The following is a 14,779-nucleotide window of genomic DNA, read 5'->3' on the forward strand; positions in this document are numbered from 1 at the left end:
GAGTCTAACTCTGTCGCCAGGCTGGAGTGCAGTGGCGCGACCTTGGCTTACTGCAACCTCTACCTCCTGGGTTCAAGGGATTCTCCTGCCTCAGCCTCCTGAGTAGCTGGGACTACAGGCGCGTGCACCACGCTCAGCTAATTTTTGTATTTTTAGTAGAGATGGAGTTTCACCATGTTGGCCAGGATGGTCTCTGTCTCTTGACCTCGTGATCTGCCCACCTCGGCCTCCCAAAGTTCTGGGATTACAGGCATGAGCCACCGCGCCCAGCCTTCTTGCTCTTATTTTAATCCAAGAATGCGTTTATCTCCTGTCTCTGTGGCTAGAAAAACTAGATAGTCAAGTAATCTTCCAACCCTGCTGTTTATGCTAGGAATGGATCTTAAAAAATTTATGTCCACTAATTTTGTTATTTCTTTAATTATTTTATGAATTTGTTCCTCTACAGTGGCAGAAGCCCAAGTAAAGTTAAAAATTACAGTAGGATACACACATAGGTTTATTGTGTCACTATTCACAATAGCAAAGACTTGGAACCAACCCAAATGTCCATTATTGATAGACTGCATAAAGAAAATGTGGCACATATGCACCATGGAATACTCTGCAGCCATAAAAAAGGATGAGTTCATGTCCTTTGTAGGGACATGGATGAAGCTGGAAACCATCATTCTCAGCAAACTATCACAAGAACAGAAAACCAAACACCACATGTTCTCACTCATAGGTGGGAATTGAATAATGAGAACATGTGGACACAGGGTGGGGAACATCACACACTGGGGTCTGTCTGGGGGTGGGGGGCTGGGAGAGGGATAGCGTTAGGAGAAATACCTAATGTAAATGACAAGTTGATGGCTGCAGCAAGCCAACATGGCACATGTATTCCTATGTAACAAAACTGCATGTTGTGCACATGTACCATACAACTTAAAGTATAATTTAAAAAAATAAAAAAAAAAAAAATTGCTGTAGGATTGGCAAAGAGGGGGAAGCTGATGGGGAATTTCAGGGGCAAAAAGAAACAAAAAATTGTATTTATTTTTTCTTAATGGTCTCAAGCAACAACATTTATAACTTTGAGAAAGTTTTTAAATTTCTTTAATAGGACACAAATACACTATACTTAAATTAGAAAAATAACAAATTTGATCTCAGCTAAGCAATTCTCTTCATGAAAAGACACTTCTAAAAATGTGAGAAGACAAGAAACAAAAGAGGATATTTTTAATGTATACACCCAAAAAGGATTCTTGAAAAATATATAATTTTAAATATTTTAGATTAATTTTTGTAATTTCAAAGATTTTAATTATAGCAGTATACAACTGTATGTGTTTGTTAAAAGGATCTTTGCCTTAATTTGACCTAGTTTTAAAAAATGTCAAAGTTAAAAATAGTGGCTTATATACCAATATATTTCAAATCAATTCTTATACATTGGGAATTATTAATATAATTTTTGTAATTTTGCAGAGTTCAGCATACTTACGCAAGAATAGAAAGAACATATTAATACTAAAATTTTGTTATTTAGTTTTTCTTTTTGTAAAATTAACTAATACACTAAATCCAGTTATTTTGTTACCTAAATACCAGTAAATTCCATAAGAAATCTAGGGTGCCAAAAGATTCATATATATATAATGTATAATTATAATATATAATATATAAATATAAAATTTCTACAATTTATGCCCTCAAAACTTGAGTACTGTCAGATTAAGTGAGTTTTAAGTTTACATAATTATATTGAGAATTGTAGTAAAAATTTTTTAAAGTACTTTTGGAAAATTCTGTCTAGTATTGCTATAGTATTATACCAAAAAGTAGAAACACTTATGAAATGTAAACTGCTTATGTCATATTTACTCAATCTTAAAATTCTTCTAAGAACCTGATCTAATTTTCACTTAATTTTAAGCATTGGACTTATTTAGTTTCAAATATATGTGTGTGTGTGTGTGTATATATATATATATATGCACAGTTGTAAATATTACACCTAACATTGTTATTTAAAGATCTGATTATAAAATTTGATTCAAAAATTTTGATACTTTTATTATTATATCTGTGCTCTATACCTTCATCTTAGTCAGTGCTAACTTGCTTAGAACTTGGTATTGTATACTGTTTATGGTGATTTAAAACTTACTCTAATGGTTTTCTCTTTTGAGTTTAAATTGGAGTTTCTATACTTAAGATTATTTTAGAGAACTAATTTTTATTCCTCCAAACTTAAGAAGTTTTCCTTCTTTTATAAATTCATTTCCTGTGTTTATCCACTTTGAAAAATTGATAATGAGACTCCACTTTGAAAAACTGATAACGAGACTTCTGTGACAGCTGTATCATAAAATGTTTTTATTTTGTTTCTGTTGGATTTAACTGTCAATTTTAATGAATCCTACCCAATTAAAGTGGTATGCATATTTTTCATGAGTCCATGATCAATATAATCAATTACATTTTTGCATAACAGCATAGATATAATTTTTCTCAGGATCTTAGAGAATTAATGCAATTTTTAAATATGTTGCAGAACTGTGAGAAGCTAGAGAATAATTTTGATGACATCAAGCACACGACTCTTGGTGAGCGAGGAGCTCTCCGAGAAGCAATGAGGTAAGTCTGGGTCACCATAGCAACAGTCACAGATGTGGTAAAGAAAAAGTCATTCTTCATTATTTGGGGAACAAATGAGTTCATTGCCACCATTCAGCTCTGTTCTCTAAGGTATTAATTTGTCAGTGGAGAGACTTCCCTTGAGGCTGTACTTTGGTTTTGAAGCTGCATAAATGTTAAGCCTCAGTGCACAGTAAAAAATGTAAATGTTTAATTTGTTACTTAAAATGCTTAAGGGGTGTCTTGTTTTATATTTATACTAAACTGTGTGATTGAATGAAAATATTGTTCATCTAAATTCTGCCTGTATATATAAAAAAAAATTGTACAATGGTGCTTTAACTGAGTAGTATTTCCTCCTAATTCATATTTAATTTAAAGAGAGGTACTTACATTTTCATCTTCTATAACATTTTATAGGATTTCATTATATTATAGTATTTTTAGTGATTTATATTTTTGCACTATTACAAAGCATATAATTAACTTCCTTTCAACTACAGTGGTCTATAATGACCCTGACTTGTTTCTTTTTTCATTTCTTAACATCAGTAATTCTGAATATTTATATGAAATTGTCCCAAATTTGATGCCTTTTAAATAACTTTTAGTGAAGCATTTTTCAAATCTATTTGATCAGAATCCAGAAAGGCTTTTTACTAGACATTAAAAATGTGTGGGAAATAAAACTCATCATCCTTAGAGTGAGAAAACAACAAATGATAGTAGTCTTAAAAGTTCTGAGCTTGGATATTTGAGTAGCATAATTTCCAATATCTTTGTAAAGAAACAGTGTATTTATATTTATTTAGCCTATAAAATTAAAATAGATTTTAAAAATATGCCTTCTTCTGTCTTAATGCTCATTTTTCAAGGATGTTAAGGCTAAAAAGATTAAAATGAGAGAAAGGATAAACCTAAGAGGCTTCCTAGAAAGGTAGTTTAGATACAATTTTGTTATTGCCAGCACACAGTTACCATATACTTTAGTTTAGAAGCTGCTCTCATTTAGTAACCTTCCTTTTACCATGCAAGCAGCAGGAGAAAGTAATTAAATTTAATAGAAGCTGCCCTCATTTTGAAGCCACTTCTATTTAAAACCACAGGGGGAGGTAATTAAATTTAATGGAAACAGTAGCTTCTACACAAAGATACATGGTACTTCTGTATAGATGATTATGATGTCACAAAAAGAGGAATAATATATTACTAGTATGAGAAATTACCAGCTGGAGCAAGTGAGCCTATTTTATTGTTAATGTCTTTACTAATAAAAAAAGAGGGAAAAATAAAACTGAGTACACAATAGAGAATTTGTATCTATGTAAAATACAATCAGATATTCTCAGAAAGTTGAAGTTATTGAAAATTTTAGTAAATTAAAAATAAGATGTAAAATATTTGTTTTGGAAAAGGCTAATGCAGAAATTATGAATGAATTTCTGATTTTCACCATACCTAGTGGTTTATCCTAAAGTTACCACTGCTATAAATTTAACATATTTTTGTAAATGCTTATTATGATAAGTTTAAATGCAGTGAACATGCATGTCAATATTTACTTGGAAAACTGCAGTTATACTCTATATTTTTATATCTATTTATTTTGAAGTAAATACATAGACAAACAGGAAGACAAAGAGGGTGCCACCTCTTATGTTTTGAATAAAAGAACTGAAGACCAGAGAGACAGAAAGAACTGAAAAGAGGCAATGTGAATGAAAAATGATGTGAAAGAGGAAAATACAACGAACAAGGAAAGGATATGTAATCAGTGTAGGAAATTTGTCCTCAAGAAAAAAACAAATTGAATTATAAGAATTAACTTCATATGAAGAGATTATTAAATTCTGCCAAGTTTTGTAATACATACCATTTTAGAACATACCAGGATGTCCTGTTTTTAAAAAAAACTAGAGATGAAGTGATGAGAAAAACAAGTATTACCTGACTGGAATAACCTCCCAACCACCCATACTATGAGACAAAGCAGTAGTTTGGATTATTTAAATGAGGATTTAATTTTATGGCTATGAAATGTACTTGTTTGCATAAGTTATATATTTTACACACACACATTATTGGTAATGTCTGGATTCATTAAACACAGTGGAATAATTTAGTAATTAATAGCATACAACAATTTAGTATATGGTGGGTCAGGTGCTTTTTAAAATGTGTTTGGAATATGCTTGAGGTGAAGACCCAGAGACTGAGTGTTTCAGTCTTTTCCCTGGTCCAGAACATTTCATGGTAGCTTCTCTATTAGTCCATTGGACTGGCATAGCTTGGCTATGGGAGCATCCCTTTTTCTTATTAGCTTGATCTCTTTAGCAGCCCTTAAGTGGCTCCAGGTGCCCACAGTGGTGTTCTTGTCCTGAGTGTGTCTAGCCAGGAGGAACTGGAACAGAACTGGACCCACATCTGAAGATTGTCCTATTGTGGCAACAGTGTTGGGGGGCCTTTCACCATCTTGGGTACCTCCTTATTTATCAGGGTTTTACTATTTCTATGAGCTTAGAAGAGAAAAGAGAGGATTCTTAGCCACCTCATCCAGTCTGTCTTTTTGGTCAGTCTTTGCTCTGCAGTCTTGAATCTGGTCTGTTGTCAGTATCCGAGTTTACAAATCACTTTAGATCCCTCCCATGCTTCCTCCTGATCCCAGTCTTAAGGATGCCCTGAGCCTGTAGCCCTGGTGTGTAAAAAGGACGAGGGGTTACAACCTTCTCTGGAATATGCTAGCTAAATAAAACATTAAATAAATACATTAACTGAGGTAGGGAGAGAAAAAGAAGAGGATTAGTGAAGATTTGGGTTTTCAGGTGACTGCAAGATAGCTAAGGTTAACTCGTGTAAATGTGCAATAGGCAGAGGGAAAATAGAATGCAAAAACTCAAGGAAAAGACTGAGAGTTGATGTGCACATTTAAGACTTGTTAGTATTTTGATGCTTGTTGTAGCCAAGGGAAGGCATATGATTTCCAAGAATAGTGCATTGGGATAAGAAAGAAGGAGAGTCCAGCCAGATGTCTAAGAAAATACAGGGCTTAGGAAAATATGTGCCAGAAAAAACATATTTTGGGATTTAAAATTCTGAATAACCTTTTCTAACACAGTAAGACTATACTGAAATATAATGTGCCTAAAAAGAAAAGGATAGAGGAATGGAATTCCTGGCCATTGTTCTGTGGCTCTTAGAGACAGCTAGACCAGTGCTGCCCAGAAGACCTTTCTGTGATGAGAGAAATGTTCTCCATCTGCTCCATTTAGTGGGAGAGCCATCAGCCACATATGGCCACTGAGTACCTGAAATGCGATGAGTGTAACTGAAGAACTGAACGTTTAATTTTACTTAATTTTTATTAATTTAAATTTAAACACTTATATGTGGTTAGTGTCTGTGGTTTGGTCTGTGGTGCCCTAAAGGGATGTTTTTGTGTTGCTAATGTGATACTTGACTGCCTCTCACTTAACAGAGTTCTCAACAATGGAGAGGCCAGAGTGAAGCTAAACCATGTTCACACACATCACACATAGACACACTTGCTTTCTTAGAAAACTAACAGTAAAAGGTAGATCCATAACCTGGTAATAGATGTAAAATCAAAACTAAAATATATGATTTGGTAATAGAGGAGACAAGGTAGCTCTTATTTTCTAAAGACATGATTTATACATAGAAAGCCCAACAGAATCAACAACAAAACTTCCCTAAGAATTTGACATCTTTTAATGTGATCATATTCAAAATGAAGGTGGAAATTCTTAAGTTACTGTAAGTGTTACTTAAAACAAATAGTGTCTGTAATTGATAATAGATACTATAAAGGTCTGATGAAGTTATTGTATGATAAAGTACCGCAAGTAATTCAGGACATGTTTAATCCCCCAGTAAATGGTATAAAAGATTTTTTGTTTTTTTTGTTTGCTTGTTTGTTTGTTTTTGCTGTTTGGACAAAAAAAAAAAAAAAAGACTTTATAGTCTCAGTTCACATGGCCCAAGGGAAATTTCATGCGTTTTTAAAGAGCTAAAGGAAATAAATGAAACAGCCAGAGTCCAGTGGAATATAGAAGTGACTCTTTGAGATTGAGATTGGGGAACAGATGATACACTAACAAGTAGGTTAAGAAATCACTAAGCTTTGATTCCATTAAAAAAAATACATATGTAACAAACCTGCACGTTATGCACATGTACCCTAGAACTTAAAGTATAATAATAATAAAAAATAAAAAAAAAGAAAAAAGAAAAAAAAAAAAAAAGCTTCCGTCATTTGCAACAACATGGACCAACCTAGAAGACGTTATGTTAAGTGAATATAAGCTAATCACAGACGGGCAAGCACTGCATGATCTCACTCATATGTGGAATTTAAAGACGGTCGTCTCATAGAAGTAGAGGGTAGAATAGTGGTTACCAGAGGCTTGGGAGAGTGATGTGGAGTGGAAATGAGAAGTTGGTGTTCTGTAGCACAGTAGGGTGACTATAGTCAACGGTAATATATTGTATACTTTAAAATAACGGGAGAGAATTTGGAGTGTTGTCACAGGAGATGGAGACTATCCTGGCTAACACAGTGAAACTCCGTCTCTACCAAATATACAAAAAATTAGCTGGGTATGGTGGCGGGCATCTATAGTCCCAGCTATTCGGGGAGGCTGAGGCAGGAGAATGACGCGTACCGAGGAGGTGGAGCTTGCAGTGAGCCAAGATCGCGTCACTGCACTCCAGCCTGGGTGACAGAGCGAGACTCCGTCTCAAAAAAAAAAAAAAAAAAGATAAGTGTTTGAGGTGATAGATATGCTAATTACCTTGATTTGATCATTACGCAATCTAATATGTATTGACTGTATCCAATAAATATGTGCAACTATTATGTGCCAATTAAAAACAAACTTATAAAGCTTATGCAAATGGGGAAAATCACAAAATTAAAAGACGTCAATGTACTGTATTGCCATATGTATGACAGATTTTAAAAACTGGGAGCTCAATAGATAATTGGCAAAGTGTGATTAAGAAACCCTTGAAAATATTCAACTCTAATGGCAAACAAAAAGTGTAAATTTCATAAAAAATACACCGATCTCTTGCTTATTGCTGCTAATGCAGTTTGGTGGGAAGGAAGTTTTTGAGTGCTAGAGATGGAATAGTGAGACAGCCATTCTCACAGATGGCTAGAGATGGAATGGTGAGACAGCCATTCTCACATTCTCAGAGGACTGAAAATTACTGCTGCATTTAAGGAAAGGATTGTGTCACTAAGTACTAAGAACCTTAAAACCAACATACCTTTTTGTATTAATTTATCTTCTAGGAATATAGTATACAGAAGCCATAGAAATTATGGATAATATGAATGCGATACTCATATTATCAAATATAACCATGAACAAATTGAACAGAAACTAGTTGTCTACCATTGAGGCAATAGACAAGGAAATTATATACATATATAACATAAGTATATACAAATTTATATATTACATATAAATGTATATTTATTATTTATATATTCATCTTTATAATATTAAAATATTTATAAATTTATAAATTATATAAACTATATATACAGATATATAATATATTTATATTTACAGATATATACACAGATTTACATATATTTAAAATAAATCTGTGTGTGTATATATATGGAGAGAGAAACAAAATTGCTTGTGGAATATTATCTCAACTGAATATAAAAAATTCAGATAAAAAAATAGGAATGAAATGTGGCTGTTACATCTGGCTGGTTGGCGTACAGATAATTTTTTGAGGCTTATGCTTTTCCATTCTATATTTTCTGTAATGGGAATATATTATGAATAATTAGAAAAATTGAGAAGGAAAAATGGAGAAAACTAAAACTATGAAATGAATACTAGAATCAACAGTAAGAATCAAATTTGAGACTCCAACTGTAATTTTAGGTAAATTAATTATCTTACTCTTACTTTTTTGTAAAATGGGATTTAAAATCTCTTAGGATTTATATGAGGAACTAGGATATATAGGAGAGAATGCTTTGTAATTTATGAAAAATAATAAAAATAAGGTATAAAATATGTTTGTATACATTATTTCCTTTTAATGATGTATGTGCTTACAAGAATTACATGTGTAATACATAAATAATGGAATTCAATGGAAAAGTTCACTGCAGTCTTAGCATATAGAACACTAGAAGCAGTATATCTTCTCCAACTTCTTCATAGTCCATTGTAGTGCCATGAGTGTGGAAACCTTATACAGGATTTCTGGAAATGATAATCAAAGAAAAGACATTTTAAGGACAGGAAAAAAAGTGCATCATCTCTAGGTCAAATATCTGGTTTATATTATGATAATGAATTTAGAGGTAAAATTCTCAACTTCTTTTCATCATAATTTTTGTTTATCTTGGCTGATTCAACTCTGTAATCATGCCAAGGTGACTTGATTTCTATACTATCATTTTTCGTACCTGTTTTAGCCCCTGTGGTAAATCCTGAACAACAAGAGGAAAGATGCGGCCACTTTTAACATTGTGTTGTAGTTTTTCTTTTTTGTTTGTTTTGAGATGGAGTTTCAGTCTTGTTGTCCAGGCTGGAGTGCATTGTTGCAGTCTTGGCTCACTGCAACCTCCGCCTCCCAGGTTGAGGCGGTTCTCCTGCCTCAGCCTCCCAAGTAGCTGGGATTACAGGCATGTGCCACCATGCCTGGCTAATTTGTGTATTTTTATTAGAGACGAGGTTTCACCATGTTGGTAAGGCTGGTCTTGAACTCCTGACCTCAGGTGATCTGCCCTCCTTGGCCTCCCATGTGTTGCCTTTTTGTCCCTTTTCAGTCTCACAGGCAGTAGAGGGCTATGGGTAATGGATACATGCAGTTGAAAGGTGTTTGAATTGAATAACTTGAGAAAAGGCGACGTCAGATTCTGAAAAAGAAGAGGTACATGTAGAATATACTCAATAAAAAAAGTAAAAATGCTTTTGGGAGTTTTTTACAGTGTCTTAATTAATATGCATAAAATATAGATTGTTAATAGATATATGAGTGTACCTCTATGGCAAGAATACAAATTGTTTTTGGAGTGCTAACATTGCCAGTTAGGCATGATTTTATTTGCAGAGCCAAGTTTATTTAGTGAGATCCGTATATTTGCATTAGTACCATAAAGATGAACTACCAGTACATAATGTCTCTGAAATGTATTCTTTTTCGTTTGGCTTCATCACGTGTTAAGAATTTTGTCACTAGATGGTGATGTTGAGTTGCACAGTTTATCTGTGCTGGCTTTTTTACTGGTGTGTGTAATACTATTTGTGGGTGCTTCATGAACATCCATTTATACAGAGTTAAATATGAAAGTATAACCATGTAAACTTGGAAAGTAGCTTTTAAGAGGTCTAACATTTCTAAATACTGTTTGAGTCAAAAGGTTAAAATTGCTTTAATGTCGTTGTTTCTTTACCTTCAACTCAAGGACTTTTAGACGTAGAAGCAATATAAATAGCAATCTAACTTTTTATTGAAAGGCTGAGGTCTGAAAAGAGATTCCAAGACATTTAAAAGAGGTAATTTTTCAGCTTTTCAGGTATGTCCTATCTGTGTGTAATAGTCTAATGTATGTCTTTAATTTCACTCCTCTGTTAGTGTTCAGTAGTACTGGTGCTGACTACCATCTGACCTAAGGGTTGTGTTACTACTGGAACCTAGGTATTATTTTAACTGTTTATGATTTGGGTTATGTTAATATTGCATCTGTTGCTAAATATAATGGTTGAATTACACTGATACTTTAACTGATACTTCTACACAAACCATGACTCCAAGTAAGCCGTGATTAGTAAACCATGAACCGAGTAATTTTGTTCGTCTGAATAAGATTTAAAGATAAGAATATGATAATTATTCTACTTTATCTTATTCTTAGAGATTTGTGTGTGTGCATGTATATGCATATTTCTGTATGTGGTATGTATTATATAGATACTACATGTATGTATATATTTCTCTATAAAATCGCCCCTTTACAGTCAAGGAAAACTTGCACCATGACAGCATTTGGAGTTTGGAGTTCCCTTGCCCTTAAGGTGTATTCATTAGGATTACAAAGATACAAGGAAGTTCTATGAAATTCTTTTAAAATAGTTAAAAATGGAAGAGGGGAAGGAGAAGGCACCCTAAGTATTTGAGATTAGTGAATTTATTAGTTTACAAAGGAAATATAAAGCTCTTAGGGAAAAATCGAAGTGGCATTGAAGAAGAATATCAAATAAATAAAGTGAGAAAGTATTAACAAAATACTTCGAGTGAAATTAGCAGGTTGTTTAATAGTATGGAAAGTAAATAATTTTTTAAACATTCTGAAAATGTTATGTAATGATGCAAGTAATAATAGATGATTTAACATTTGTAACTTTTTTTTGTTTTCAAAGTGTTCAAAAACAAATTCCTTTATAATCAGAAATGCCCATGTAGAAGGGTATATTTTAACTACGTGAGAAGTTTTGAGCAGTGAGATTGGATTCAGAAGCAATGTTTCAGCTCTTTTCTATTGTCATCGTTTGTAAAATTCTATCTTAATTATGTTTTTCCAAGTTTTTTTATCACTAAATAGATCAGCAGGAACCTCCTGAAAGCCTCACTCCCCAAATCAGCAGAGAAGAGTATACTCTTGTCTTCTATGCACAGAGAATCCGTTATCTTTATCATTTCTATAATAGAAAAACACATATTTTACCATGCCCAGAGCAGGTTCCTTGATTTGGTTTATGCCACCTAACACATGAATAAGTCAATCAGGATGAGTACTTTCAGATATTTTGAAATCAAAAGACAAAAGTGCAACATTACTTTAGATAATCATGCACCTGTCCTAATAAATATCATTGAAATACAGGTCAGAAAATATATGTAATGAATTTACATAATTTTGCAATTTATGTAATTAATTTCATGTACATTGAGTAATATGAATGTATGTCTTTATATACATATATACACATTCACACACATGGATACACACATTTGGTAATTTATATAATTAATTTCATGTGCATTTTGTAATATGAATGTATGTATATGTCTTGATACACATATATACACATGGACACACATGGATACATACATTTGGTATTATCTGTTCGCCATGTAAATTAGGACTATTACTTCCATTCACCCACTTCAGGAGTGAGTGAAAGCAAGATTTGACACTCAGTTTTAGATGGTCCAAATATAATTTAATAGGGGAAATAGAAGAAAACTAGTATATTAGCTGTTGCCAGTGTTTAGTAAAATCAACCATATAGTCGGCAACAATGCTTCTGGATTATTTATGGATTTGTTATTAACTGGCATTTATAAATAACAGAATTCTGTCACTTTAGAATCTTTTTCTTCACTTTAAACGAATTAGAATTCGAATGTGAGAAATATTGATTACATAATTATCAAGTACAAATCTGGTGAAACAGTAGAACAAATGAAATCAGTTAATAGCTTAACACGATTAATTGAGTTATTAATTACTTATTTATGAAATGCATTATAATACTCATCAATCTAAGCATTGGTTTGTTCCACCTGGTGCTTAGTATGTACTAGGTGACATTTGTTCAAACACAGTATTGCAGAAAAAAATCAAATTAATATTGCAAGTAACAGTTTGATATATTTGGGATGATAAGACCAAAAAAGAAAATATGTACCCTTGATATGCAGAATGTATCTATTTGAAACAAGAGCATTGACAACAGCAACGTGAGTAAGAAGCACCGAACCAAGCAAGGTTAGGAAAATATTGCATCTTCCCCTTAGTATCAAAAGATTGTGTATTAAAGACTAGGAAAGAAGGGATGCAGCTTTTGTTTTGCTACCAAAGAAAAGTGCAGAGCTAAGTCGTTACTCTAGAATACTTATCATTTTAGATACAGACTTTGAATGAGCAGCTAATAGCTAAAATTATTTAGGAGATAAAAATTGGTACTGTGAGGATTAGCTTTAATTTTAAGTATCCATAATTGAAGTGCCACATTATGATTTTAATGTTATGATAATCTTGTTAACAAGCTGTTGTGTATATACTATCATATTTTAATGTAGTTGCAAAGCTTAAGTAAACCATAAAGTAAATTGCTTTTTGAATCAGGCTTTTACAAGTGGAAAATTAGTAGTTTACATGTTTTGAATACGTATTTTGTAATTATATTTGTTGTTTTCTACAACTTAAGAAGACTAATAGATTTACAGATAATAGATTATTGTTTATAAGCACATTGGCTTTTTTTTTGTTATTGCTCATTCTAATTATTTGGGATATATGTCACAATGTACTATAATAAAATAGCTGTCCCTAGGTTTTTTGATTTTTTTTTTTTTTGTAAGTCATCTCTTCTGGAAGATATACGTTGAAATTTAGTTATAATATTTCTGATTTCTCATATATCAGCTTGTTACATTTAGAAGAAAATTAATACCATTTCTTATCTAGCATTTCTACGGGTTACTGTGATGTGTACTAAATACGTTCCATTGAAGGTATTTGTGTTTATTTTATTTTGGGGAAAAAAGTCTCCCATTCTGACAAGTTCTTTCTAAAAAATGTGTTGCCTCTTTTGAAAATCAAGTAGAAGTAAGGAAACATTTTGTTGTAAAAGGCCAGATAGCATACATTTTTAGCTTTCTGGGCTACATAATTTTTGTCACAACTACTCAGTTTTGCTGATGTCATACAAAGGCATCTGTAGACCACATGTGAATGCATGGGTGTGGCTGTGTTGATGTGGCTGTGTTCCAATAAAATTTTATTTACAAAGACCAGCAGCCATCTGGATTTAACCCTCGTGTTGTAGTTTGCAGACCCTTGGTTGAGAGCAAACATGACTTAAGTCCATTAGAATAAATTTCAAACAATTTTTGGAGAAATATTTTAAGAATATATTATTGTTTCTGATAGATTAATACAAATACTATGAAGTTCTTCCAGTTTCATCAATGAACATGACTATAACTTTACTGAGGGGCCCTATCTTCTAATTTCTAGGCTGTTGTTTGAAATTGAATAAGTTACATTTCCTAGATTACTCATTCAAATAATTAAGTGCGATTAAGAATTAAACAGACAATCTAGCTTGTGAAATCACCAATATGCAACAAACATCAGACATAGGTCCAGTGCCACTGAATTAATTAGCTTTGATTATTCATGTTTACGTTTTATAGTTACAATGTGGAATAACCACCAATGAACTATTTACATTATGAAATAGTATAATGTTGCTCTTAGTTGGACAATTAGCTTTCTATAGTGCGGTACCTATAAAAAGACAACATTGTGATGTTTTAGTTTATTTATGATTCTTTTAAGTAGATGAATCATGGTACCTACTCAGGCACATCTATGATATCTGATATTGATTGAAGAAATATTGATTGTGGTCTATTATTTTAATGCCTTTGTAGGTTTTGTACCCATGGAATTATCTAAAGAATTAATTACTTTTATTAAAAATTTAGTCAATGCATATTTAATAAATTGGTGAATTTTGAATAAATACTTTTCTTGTAGTCTACAGAGAGGGTTTTTTGTTTTTGTATTTTCTTTTTCTTTTTTCTCTCTTTTTTTGGGTGAAAGGAGATGCCGTATAGGATATTCTAAACTCCATTTAAAAAATGTGTTTGGCACCTGTAGTCCCTGCTACTCAGGAGGCTAAGGTGTGAGTACCACTTGAGGTGCAAGGAGTTTGAGGCTACAGTGTGCAGTGTCCACACCTGTGAATAGCCATTGCACTCTAGCCTAGGCAATGCAGTGAGAATCCATCTCTTAAAAAATTAAATTAAATATTAAAAATGTAAGTGTTCTTGGTGTTTTCTTGATGTGCAAGATGTTATTTGGTGACAGCTGTTCTGATGTGTTCAGATATGCAGTGAACTGGGAATAAACCCTAATTTCAATGGCTTCTTATGATGGCTGGAAAGGCCTTGCTCCTGTCAAAGGCCAACACCTTCACTTGTGATCTGGATCCCATTTCCTCTAGTCTTTTCAAAAGTTTCCCTTGTGTAATAGTCCTCTCTCTCCTGAAGCACTAATTTTTGCTTTTATGTGATTATTTCCATCTGCATACTTGCATATAGTGCATCTTAAAGACAAACAAATAAACGAAACCTA

The 14,779-nt window shown here is 32.7% G+C and overlaps 1 protein-coding gene across 14 annotated transcripts in view; it reads left to right on the forward strand.

Annotated features, from left to right (window-relative positions):
- DPYD (dihydropyrimidine dehydrogenase) overlaps window positions 1–14,779 on the forward strand; it is an 863,430-nt gene that overhangs the window by 98,966 nt on the left and 749,685 nt on the right. For 10 of the 14 annotated variants that reach the window (XM_065549305.2, XM_005542629.4, XM_065549291.2 and 7 more), the window contains one exon: window positions 2,546–2,628. The exons of the other annotated variants lie outside the window; for them this stretch is intronic. In XM_065549305.2, the coding sequence (XP_065405377.1) occupies window positions 2,624–2,628 (5 nt within the window). In that variant the 5' untranslated portion in view covers window positions 2,546–2,623. The remainder of the gene's footprint in view (window positions 1–2,545; window positions 2,629–14,779) is intronic. 14 annotated transcript variants of the gene reach the window in all.

The sequence above is a fragment of the Macaca fascicularis genome, chromosome 1 (genome assembly GCF_037993035.2).
Source record: "Macaca fascicularis isolate 582-1 chromosome 1, T2T-MFA8v1.1".
NCBI lineage: Eukaryota > Metazoa > Chordata > Mammalia > Primates > Cercopithecidae > Macaca > Macaca fascicularis.